Here is a 12,670-nt window from a genome sequence, read left to right on the forward strand (position 1 = left end):
GGCTCTCCAGAAGTCGCAGTATGGCGTCTCCCGCAGTGCCTCCTGCATCTGAGTCACTGGCTGAGGACAATCCTCTGTGTCTGGAATGGCTGCAGCCTTCAGACGGGAACCTCTTGCAGTTACAGACACCATCTTCTTCCTGCTTCTTTTATGCTGATTCTGGATACTTCCTCTCCAGCAGTGTTCACCTGACTCCAGCCTCCAATCACTGACCTCAGGGTATAAAGCCCACAGGACTTTGTTGTTCAAATAGCTAGAACTTTGAGTCATTTCTCTGGACTAGTAATCTTAGTGCATGTGCTCCTGCTTGCTCCTGGCTCTCCAGCTCAGTGCATTACATCGGTTCCACCCAGTTCTGCTCGTTCGCCATCCGGTTCCAGTCCAGTCACCATTCGGTTCCAGTCCGGCCACCATTCGGTTCCAGTCCAGTCCCCATCCAGTTCTAGTCCAGGCACTATCCAGTTCCAGTCCGGTCACCTGCCGGTTCCAGTCCGACCACCATTCGGTTCCATTCCGGTCCCCATCTGGTTCCAGTCCAGACACCATCTGGTTCCAGTCCAATCCAGTCCGGTCACCATCCGGTTCCAGTCCAGTTGCCTGTCAGTTCCAGTCCGGTCTTCTCATCTCAGCATTACTCCTATGAGGAGAAACTACCTGCGACCTCCCTGTTTCCTCCCGACCAACATCAAACCTACACCAGTTTTAGAAGCCTAATTGAATACAGCATCAAGTTCATCTAGGTCCGTGACAGAATTACTGACATGATGTCCTCTGGTCCTTTTGGGACAGGGCTGAAATGCAATGGAAATGTTGTTTTTTGGGATTAAGTTCATTGTCATGGCAAAGAGGGACTTTGCAATTCATTTCAATTCATCTGATCACTCTTCATGACATTCTGGAGTACATGAAAATTGCCATCTTAAAAACTGCGGCAGCAGACTTTGTGAAAATTAGTATTTGTGTCATTCTCAAAACTATTGGCCATGGCTGTACAGTGTAATGTGGTGAATCATTCTTGAAAATTCAAGGTTACACAATTTTCTAGGGAATCCGACATATAGGTGTGACCAACTTGGCTAACTCCATTATATTCCTGTGAATTGCATTACGTTTCTGCCATATATTCACAAATAATTAAATTTGGTTGTATATTTAAAATTACAACCCAACCCCAACCCCCTCCCCCCCCCATCCCTTCCTCCTAATCATCATCCTATCATACTGTATAATGTATACTGTGCATACTGTGTGTGGTATATCAGCCATATGAGTAGCTTGTTTGGACCATTGCAGCATGAAGTGTATTTTTCGGACCATAAGACGCACCTGACCATAAGGCGCACCTAGTTTTTAGAGTAGGAAAACTGGAAAAAAATATTCTGAACCATTTCTGCTTTATCATCCTTGCGCTGCCTCCCTAGTTTTCACCAACCTCTAAGAGATATTTCTGTGTGATTTCTCAGACTCCTACAAGGATTCTGTACAGTGCAGCCTTCTGTCATGGCCAGCACACAGAGACACACACACATCAGAGCCAGCATACACACAGACACACACACACACACACACATACTGACAGTACCAGTGGTTCCCCGCGTCCAGGCTCTCAGCTAACGCTGCCCGCGGTGCACTCCTGAGGAGGTGGGGGGGGGGGAGCGGGAGAGTCACATGATGCTCTGTGCCTTAGGTCTGTTTGTCTACCAGTCACTGGACGCTATTGATGGAAAACAGGCACGAAGGACAAACAGTAGTTCCCCACTTGGAGAACTATTTGACCACGGATGTGACTCTATATCTATAGTGTTTATTGCAGTGGGGACAATTGTGTGGTGAGACTTGGAACCATTCCAGTTGGATGTTCTACTGCCGCTTTGTCAGCATGTTCATGTTCTTCTGTGCTCAGTGGCAGACTTATGTGTCTGGTACACTGAGGTTTGGAGTGATTGACGTAACAGAACTTCAGCTATCTGTAACCAGGGTCTTTTTTCTGTCTGCATTTTGTGGAACAACTTTTTGGGACTATGAGATTCCTATAACTGGACTACCACTTAAAGTCTTACCTCTTATTGGGATCATGTTGGGAACAATTTATTCCTGCAGCAACTATTTTAGAGTAATTCTCAGCGGTGGAGTAGGCAAGAATGGATCTACTGTAGCCGGAACCAGTGTTCTTTCTCCTGGCCTTCATATTGGACTGGTTCTTATACTGGGACTAAGGATTTACATTAGTCTGCAAGTCAGCAACAACTTATTCTACAAACATTTGGCTCTTTATACATTAACATTTGGGTTTGTTAGTGCCAAAATTACTATCAAGCTTGTGTTGGCTACTTCAATAGCCTTATTTATTAGAACATTGAGGGTTTTTCTGAGTTGATCGCTCGCTAGCTGTTTTTAGCAGCCATGCAAACGCTAAGCCGCCGCCCTCTGGGAGTGTATCATAGTTTAGCAGAAGTGCGAACGAAAGGATCTCCAAGGTTTGGTACACTTCCCCTTAATCCTACATATTGGATAAGGAAATGAATATTAATAAGGTTAAACTAATATAGAGTCAAGATCTTTAAATAGAGTACACTAATATTGTCTAAAGTAATCTAGAAACCATAAAGCTTTGGTAGACGAGTAAGATAATTGTTAAACATATTACTAGAAGCAATGTTGGCGTCTGTAATATATGCCACTAATACTAATTTCATTCATTTACAGTACTATACTTTATATCATTCATATAACACTTACAAGTGTTATACTTATGGACACAACAAACAAGCCAGGCAGATTCTGGAAGCTGGAAGCCAGGGAGGGAGTACGTTCTAGAGGTGGAGTCATGAGTCACAGGGAGGAGTGATATAAAAGGCTGGTGATGTCTTGTTAGACGTTTACTAGTGTAAAAAAAAAAATTCAAATGTACATATAGAAGCCAGCATCATTACAGGGATCACAACCAGAGCAACAGCCTATTCCACGGGATCTGTGCTGGACATATATATTACACAATGAATGACAGCTGTGTTACTGATGGGAAAATATTAGGTAAGTAGCTGTTCAACATTTTCATTAACGACCTAACAGTAGGTCTAGAGAGCATGGTGTCAATTTTTGCAGATGATACCAAATTGTGTAAGGTTATAAATACGGAGGGGAATGCTGAGTCTCTTCAGAATGACTTAGTTAAACTAGAAGCATGGGCAGCAAAGTGGAGAATGAGATTCAATACAGACAAGTGTAAGGTAATGCACTGTGGTAGCAAGTACAAAAATAACACCTACATACTAAATGGGGTAAAATTAGGGGATTCTGTACTGGAAAAAGACTTAGGTGTTCACATAGATAGCAAACTAAGCAGCAGTACCCAAAGTAGGAGTGCAGCAAAGAAGGCTAATAAGATATTAGCATGCATAAAATGGGGAATTGATGCAAGGGACGAGAATGTTATACTCCCATTATATAAATCACTAGTGATGCCACATCTTGAGTACTGTTTACAATTTTGGGCACCATACTACAAAAAGGATATCCTGAAGCTAGAAAAGGTTCAGAGGCGGGTGCCCAAACTTCTTAAGAGCATGGAGACGATGGAATATGAGGAAAGGTTTGCAAGGCTAGACATTTTACACTGGAAAAGAGGAGACTAAGAGGGGACATGATCAACATCTACAAATATATAAGGGGACCATACACAGAGTTTGCGTGGGACATATTTTTTATAAGATCAGCACAGAGGACACGTGGACACTCGCTTAGTTTAGAGGAGAGGAGATTCCGCACAGTGCGGCGAAAATGTTTTTTCACAGTAAGGACAATACGTGTTTGAAATTCCCTGCCTGAGAAAGTAGTAATGGCGGACTCAGTCAACACCTTTAAGAATGGTTTAGATAAATTCCTTTTGATAAGGATATTCAGGGTTATGGTGCGTAGTCACGCACTATAGTTATTAAAACACAATGGCTGACATTAGCATCAGGCAAAATTAGTCCTAAATTAAAACTGCATAGGAGACCACAAATAGGTTGAACTCGATGGACAAATTGTCTTTTTTCAACCTTAGATACTATGTTACTATGTACGTATGACATCAGTTATACCTCAAATCCGGATAATGGGGACATCACCGGGAACATCACCACAGCGTCACCAGTCACTTGGAGTCCAAAATGGGGAAGAAACGCAATGCATTTACTGACATGTAGTCCTTCATCAGAAGTGTGATGAAGAGTCTGATGAAGGACTATATGTCAGAAACACGTTAAGTGTTTATTCCCCATTTTGGACTCCAAGTGACTGGTGACGCTGTGGTGATGTTCCCAGTGATGACCCCATTATCTGGATTTGAGGTATAACTGATGTCCATTTCTCCATCTTGGTCTTCAGGGTTTATCCTATGCTGATGCTGTGTGCCACTGTGGGAGTTTATTATACGCTTTCACCTGCTTTATTTGTAAGTGCAATATGTAATTAAATAATCATTTTTAAAAGGATTTCTGCACTATCGATGCTTTATGTACCTTTCTGACCTATGCCCCTGCAAAGTGCATATTGGGAAGAAGGCACAGTCTGTTCCCTACAGAAAATAGAGGAGAATCTGGGTCTATGAGGATTTTAGGAGGATTCTAAGGACCTGGTTTTTTTTACAACAACTTTTTATTGAAGCACAAGCATCAATCACAGACATTACAAATAGTAGGTACAGTGTAACATTTGTAACATTTTGACATAAGTATATTGTTACTGTTACAAGCTGATCAAAAGGATGGTGAGAGAAAAAACCAGAACAACGAAAAACCAAATCTACTTGAGATAGGGAAGAAAAAAAAAATCAGATACATAGGTGTGCGCAAGGGGGGGTGCCTGGTGCGCACAGGCACCCCCTAATGTCCGGTTACCCGATCTCACATACCTGATGCAGCTGAGCAGGCTGATTACTGTCCCCTCTGCGCTGCACCCTGTCAGGACTGCATTACTGAACGGACGCCTGGGTTAATCAAGGGTGCCACTGCCACTGGCTTTCAAATTCCCACCTCCACCTCCATGTACAAAATCAGTGTGATGTGATGTGATTACGTCATGCTGCTCGCATGCCCACCCGCCACATGCCCACCTCTCGCCTTCTATGCTATGACAATGCCAGCCACCGATGAGAATCAGCATGCAGCCAGCGTTCCTCTTAGAAAGACAAATTCAATACTGGCAGGTGGTCGGCAGCAGCATTGACACGTCACTTGTTTTTCCAGCAGCAGCAGTACTAGTCTGCGACTGTCAGTGAGTGACTGATTTGTAAGTAAGCTGCTGCAGCTTGCAGGGGAAAGAGAGGGGGAGCCAGACCAGGCTGAGGAGGAACAGTGTAATTGCAGTGAGTGCCATCAGGGGTGTTTGTTTGGTGCACACCACAACATCTGACAATGTATCTGCTTTATTAGGATTGGTACAAGGGAGGATATTTTATATTGCGTTGACCGTCAATAGATGGTGCTAGACACGCCCAAAAGGTGGTGCTAGACACAGCACTCCGACAGTGCACCCCCTAATAAAATGTGCTGCGCAGGCCTATGATCAGATACCCAATATATTGGCATTGCCTGATGCTCAGCTTCATCACTACTATTTCTACATTTTCCAAACCAAACAAACTGGGAAGCAGCTGCCGGTCAGCAGTCTACGTCCCTGAAAAACAAAAAGGAACTTAGCCCAAAGCAAAACGTGAAATTAGAAAGTAGGGGAGAAGGTGTGGGTGTAGGTATATATGTGTGTGTGTGGGGGGGGGGGGGTGGGGGGGGGCGGGAGAAACTAAACCAGCCTACGTGAACTGTATTAGCTCGGAAGTAAACAGGAATGGAAGGGAAAGGGACAGGGAGGGTGAACTGATAGAAGGCTAACCGCACTAATCTAGACAAGTGTAAATGATTAGTTTGAGGGAAATATATTATTGATCATAAAGCAGTATGTGTGACTTACAAAACCTAGTGGATGCTCAAATGACTATAACAAAGATAGTTTGTATATGAAAGAATAACACCGTATTCAAGACACTAATGTTTTGCAGAGAAATACGAGCAAACGTTTCAATTGCATAACAGTGTCCAGAGGTAATCATATCCAGAAGAACATATGTATTTATATAAAAGTAGCATAGTGTTCATGTTACAGAACCCACAAGGCCCTAGTATAGTAATAAGACATATAACGTAACACGGAACTGCGTCAGGAATATAGAAAACTGATGTAAGAAAACAATGTGGTAAGTATGAAAAAAAAAATACAGTGTGAACCGTGTCACTAACAATCCTAGATGTCTAGTGTAATCCAAATAAAGTAACTGCTGATGACGATCGAGAGTCACGTCTTAGGTATCAAGTATCATGGTCTATATCATATAAATGTGTCTGACTCTGGTAAAACAAAAGAGCAGAGAAAAATTAAGTGATCAATCATGTAACTGCCCCTGAGAGATCCTGAAGGAGAGGTAGAACATACACAACGGGGGGAGGGGGGAGATAAGGAAAAGCAATGACTGTGTTCCGTAAACTGGGGTACCTAACCAAAAGCTACAGGTAACAATATGATACTTGCAGATGGCAATCAGTAATCTCGGCAGGAGATCAACATCATGGGCTGATGAGGAATTTGTAACGTGCACTGGGAAAGCCTCTAGCTCACTATGTAAACCCTGTGCTGAAAAAGGGAAAGTAGCAGGACTGACCTGCAATACAGAAGCAGCCAAGTGGCTGAAGGGTGTCGTTGAGAAACTAACACTAGCCTTTCCAAAGGGGGGCATGGGCACGATGGCAGCTGACAAAGAACTAGGATCAGACATGGCTGACTCAGTATTCTCAAAGGTGTTCTTTAGTTGGGCTAGTGCGGCTGGAGAAGGGGCTTGGGTGTGTACAGAAACAGGATCTGTATCAAAAAGGGAAAGTAGGCGGTTAAACCTGCTGTCCAGGTATGTCATAAAAATCTTCGAAAGCTCTGCTGTCAAATAAGCGGCCATATCAGTGGCAATGGGTTTTAAAGTAAGAGCTTCCACAGTCGTCGTAGCATGGAGAGTAAGGGGTGAGGAGAAACACTCTTCTGATGAGTAGGTCTCATGGGCAGTCATGGCAGGAGAGTCAAAGCAGCTTGTGTGAAGTAAAAAAAAAACCACAAAATAAAACGAATTACAATAAACCCCGGTGGATCTTAGCTGAATAGCAAGGTTATAAACAACCAGGGGCTGCCAAACACTATATTGTACAAAATGCTCCATAGGTGATAGTATTAGACTATAGTTGAGTGATTCGTGTCAGTATATAACAAATGGAATCAATAGAATCAAAAGCACCTTAAGTAATATACAGCAATCTTAGGCATAGAGATAATGCAGTACTGGAGGCCACTAAACTGTAAATACCCCAACCACAAAACTAATATTGCAATCCGATGTAGCAAATTAAAAGGGGAGCAACACTCCGAGATCCAGGTTCTCCGGTCAGTTACCTCACCACCGACATTATATTGCTGGTATCAACTTTGTAAGCAAAGTTCCGAAGGTAAGGGCTAGTTAGAAAGCAGAGTCACCATATAGGGGAAACCCACAGCGTCCAAACAGCGGCTGTTCCACGATGGTTATAAGTGATCGTCTCACGCGTTGTCTAGGTTGGGCCCATCAATCACCCGCATGCACCCCGTAAGAGTCGGAGCAACAGGGGTTGGCGGCCACAGAGTCTCCCGTGGTACGGCAGTTAAAGGAGACTCAGGCACAATGTACAGCGGAGGAAGCCTGACAGCAGCTGCGGTTAAGCAATTACTCTGTATCCAATAGGGACTTCACACCAGCGGCCCCGCTTACGATCCCAGCAGGCACAGGAGATAACAAAGTCTGGTCCATTTTGGCACCCTCAGATGTCCGCGAAGCTGTAACAATCACCCCGCACCAGCTCCAGTCCCAGGGCCCACACAGGAATGCGATGGAGCAGTCCCCGTCTAAGAGACCACACTCTGAAGGGTAGGTGCCGCAGTGACCAGAAGGGGGGTATGCGGGGCTGGGTCCCAGAGCTCAGCCGAATCCTCCGTCACGCCAGCAGGGTTAGTCCCCAGTTGTATGCCCGCAGTCGGGTAAGTCCCGGTGACGGCGGTCAAAGACAAGTCGTCCAATAGTCCACAGCCAGGGAACAATCGGACACAGCAAGGAAACGCAGGTAGTATAAAGAGAGTCCCAGGGTAGGTAGAGAAAGCACGCCATCCATATCAATGGCTCGACTCCGGTGATAAAAAGGTCCTCAGGGGCAAATTAGATATCAATCAATTCCTCAAGGTTCGGGGAACACACCAACATCAAGCATGTATTCCCAAAACGCCAGGATGAGGAGGATTGCTGTAGATTTTTGCAATAAGAGAACCAATCACATGTTGTAATTTCTAAATTGTAGATTCTATATGGTCCTGTTTTTTGCCCAGTTATGTAATGCATTTTGATAGACATGAGTTGATGGCGATTTGTCTAGCCCTGAATTAACCAATAGCGAGAAATTAGTAATTATACAAAGTGTACAAATATCAATTAATTAACAACAGCATAATATGCAATACTTAAAGTATTTTTGCAGTCAAGAGGTCTATAAGAATTTAATACAGTGCAACTCACATCATGCTCAAAGTATTTATCTCCTGGTGGTGTGAAAGGCAGGCTGCTGTTTGATTAGTAATAATACCATTGAATAAAACCATTAAAAAGTCACCTCCCGCCTAAAAGATAATACACTTCACTTCTTCTTTTTCTAATAAAGTAGTTTCTATTTCCAAAACATCTTCAAAACATCAGTGTCTTTAACCATCGCTCACAGGTTCTTTAAATCATCAGTCTTTAACCATCGCTCACGAGCTCTAAAATTCACCAGTGTTATTAGATACTGTTCACGAGTTCTTCAGTCACCTGTGTCTATGGACACCGTTCACAAGTTCTTCAGTCACCAGTAACTTTAGCTTCACTCACAAGTTCTTCAGTAGGTCTGGACACTTCCCCATTGGTTCCCTTCCTGCTAAATGACATTGTGTTATTCCTTCTTGCAATAAAACTCTTTAATATTTCACCAAGTTTTACTCTCAGAGTCCTGTATGAGGAAAACCTATATTAGGCCACCTTTGTTCCAACATAACTGTGGTTCCTCTTCCCGACCATCGGAAGAGTCCCCAACAAATCCAACCTAGGTCAGTGACAGTATACTCAGGCCACATGGCTAGAGATGAGCGGGTTCGGTTCCTCGGAATCCGAACCCCCCCGAACTTCAGCCTTTTTACACGGGTCCGAGGCAGACTCGGATCTTCCCGCCTTGCTCGGTTAACCCGAGCGCGCCCGAACGTCATCATCCCGCTGTCGGATTCTCGCAAGGCTCGGATTCTATCGCGAGACTCGGATTCTATATAAGGAGCCGCGCGTCGCCGCCATTTTCACACGTGCATTGAGATTGATAGGGAGAGGACGTGGCTGGCGTCCTCTCCGTGTAGAATAGATTAGAGAGACACTTGATATACTACTTGGGGAGTATTAGGAGTACTCAGTACAGTGCAGAGTTTTGCTGATAGTGACCAGTGACCACCAGTTTTATTTATAATCCGTTCTCTGCCTGAAAAAAAACGATACACAGTCACATACCATATCTGTGCTCAGCCTCAGTGTGCTGCATGATAATATCATCTATGTATATCTGACTGTGCTGAGTGCTCACTGCTCACACAGCTGAATTGTGGGGGAGACTGGGGTGCAGTTAATAGCAGGAGTACAGTGCACACTTTTGCTGCCAGTGTGACTGACCAGTGACCACCAGTATATTGTCTGCCTGAAAAAGTTAAACAAACACTCCTGTGGTGTTTTTTTTTTTATTCTATAAACGCATTCTGCTGACAGTGTCCAGCAGGTCCGTCATTCATTATATTATATAAATATTTACCTGCAGTAGTGTTATATTTTTTTTGTTCATCTCTATCATCTTTATCATCTCTATATTAGCAGACGCAGTACGGTAGTCCACGGCTGTGGCTACCTCTGTGTCATCAGTGCTCGTCCATAATTGTATACCTACCTGTGGTGGGTTTTTTTTTTCTATCTTCTTCATACTAGTAGTTTAGGAGTCTGCTGACAGTGTCCAGCAGGTCCGTCATTATATTATATATACCTGCAGTAGTGATATATATATATTTTTTATATCATTATCATCTCTATACTAGCAGACGCAGTACGGTAGTCCACGGCTGTAGCTACCTCTGTGTCGTCAGTGCTCGTCCATAATTGTATACCTACCTGTGGTGGGGGTTTTTTTTTCTATCTTCTTCATACTAGTAGTTTAGGAGTCTGCTGACAGTGTCCAGCAGGTCCGTCATTATATTATATATACCTGCAGTAGTGATATATATATATTTTTTATATCATTATCATCTCTATACTAGCAGACGCAGTACGGTAGTCCACGGCTGTAGCTACCTCTGTGTCGTCAGTGCTCGTCCATAATTGTATACCTACCTGTGGTGGGGGTTTTTTTTCTATCTTCTTCATACTAGTAGTTTAGGAGTCTGCTGACAGTGTCCAGCAGGTCCGTCATTATATTATATATACCTGCAGTAGTGATATATATATATATTTTATATCATTATCATCTCTATACTAGCAGACGCAGTACGGTAGTCCACGGCTGTAGCTACTTCTGTGTCGTCAGTGCTCGTCCATAATTGTATACCTACCTGTGGTGGGGTTTTTTTTTCTATCTTCTTCATACTAGTAGTTTAGGAGTCTGCTGACAGTGTCCAGCAGGTCCGTCATTATATTATATATACCTGCAGTAGTGATATATATATATTTTTTATATCATTATCATCTCTATACTAGCAGACGCAGTACGGTAGTCCACGGCTGTAGCTACCTCTGTGTCGTCAGTGCCTCGTCATCCATAAGTATACTAGTATCCATCCATCTCCATTGTTTACCTGAGGTGCCTTTTAGTTGTGCCTATTAAAATATGGAGAACAAAAATGTTGAGGTTCCAAAAATAGGGAAAGATCAAGATCCACTTCCACCTCGTGCTGAAGCTGCTGCCACTAGTCATGGCCGAGACGATGAAATTCCATCAACGTCGTCTGCCAAGGCCGATGCCCAATGTCATAGTACAGAGCATGTAAAATCCAAAACACAAAATATCAGTAAAAAAAGGACTCAAAAATCTAAAATAAAATCGTCGGAGGAGAAGCGTAAACTTGCCAATATGCCATTTACCACACGGAGTGGCAAGGAACGGCTGAGGCCCTGGCCTATGTTCATGGCTAGTGGTTCAGCTTCACATGAGGATGGAAGCACTCAGCCTCTCGCTAGAAAAATGAAAAGACTTAAGCTGGCAAAAGCACAGCAAAGAACTGTGCGTTCTTCGAAATCACAAATCCACAAGGAGAGTCCAATTGTGTCGTTTGCGATGCCTGACCTTCCCAACACTGGACGTGAAGAGCATGCGCCTTCCACCATTTGCACGCCCCCTGCAAGTGCTGGAAGGAGCACCCGCAGTCCAGTTCCTGATAGTCAGATTGAAGATGTCAGTGTTGAAGTACACCAGGATGAGGAGGATATGGGTGTTGCTGGCGCTGGGGAGGAAATTGACAAGGAGGATTCTGATGGTGAGGTGGTTTGTTTAAGTCAGGCACCCGGGGAGACACCTGTTGTCCATGGGAGGAATATGGCCATTGACATGCCTGGTGAAAATACCACAAAAATCAGCTCTTCGGTGTGGAAGTATTTCAACAGAAATGCGGACAACAGGTGTCAAGCCGTGTGTTGCCTTTGTCAAGCTGTAATAAGTAGGGGTAAGGACGTTAACCACCTCGGAACATCCTCCCTTATACGTCACCTGCAGCGCATTCATCATAAGTCAGTGACAAGTTCAAAAACCTTGGGCGACAGCGGAAGCAGTCCACTGACCAGTAAATCCCTTCCTCTTGTAACCAAGCTCACGCAAACCACCCCACCAACTCCCTCAGTGTCAATTTCCTCCTTCCCCAGGAATGCCAATAGTCCTGCAGGCCATGTCACTGGCAATTCTGACGAGTCCTCTCCTGCCTGGGATTCCTCCGATGCATCCTTGCGTGTAACGCCTACTGCTGCTGGCGCTGCTGTTGTTGCTGCTGGGAGTCGATGGTCATCCCAGAGGGGAAGTCGTAAGACCACTTTTACTACTTCCACCAAGCAATTGACTGTCCAACAGTCCTTTGTGAGGAAGATGAAATATCACATCAGTCATCCTGCTGCAAAGCGGATAACTGAGGCCTTGGCATCCTGGGCGGTGAGAAACGTGGTTCCGGTATCCATCATTACTGCAGTGCCAACTATAGACTTGTTTGAGGTACTGTGTCCCCGGTACCAAATACCATCTAGGTTCCATTTCTCTAGGCAGGCGATACCGAAAATGTACACAGACCTCAGAAAAAGACTCACCAGTGTCCTAAAAAATGCAGTTGTACCCAATGTCCACTTAACCACGGACATGTGGACAAGTGGAGCAGGGCAGACTCAGGACTATATGACTGTGACAGCCCACTGGGTAGATGTATTGACTCCCGCCGCAAGAACAGCAGCGGCGGCACCAGTAGCAGCATCTCGCAAACGCCAACTCTTTCCTAGGCAGGCTACGCTTTGTATCACCGCTTTCCAGAATACGCACAC

The 12,670-nt window shown here is 44.2% G+C and overlaps 1 protein-coding gene across 1 annotated transcript; it reads left to right on the forward strand.

Annotated features, from left to right (window-relative positions):
• Positions 1 to 1,671: 1,671 nt before the first annotated feature.
• Positions 1,672 to 2,377, forward strand: LOC134949864 (cholinephosphotransferase 1-like). Its single transcript, XM_063938567.1, is given in 3 exon segments — positions 1,672 to 1,822; positions 1,825 to 1,848; positions 1,851 to 2,377. Coding segments are annotated over 3 exon segments (702 nt in total).
• Positions 2,378 to 12,670: the final 10,293 nt, after the last annotated feature.

This window comes from Pseudophryne corroboree, chromosome 8, assembly GCF_028390025.1.
Source record: "Pseudophryne corroboree isolate aPseCor3 chromosome 8, aPseCor3.hap2, whole genome shotgun sequence".
Lineage (NCBI taxonomy): Eukaryota > Metazoa > Chordata > Amphibia > Anura > Myobatrachidae > Pseudophryne > Pseudophryne corroboree.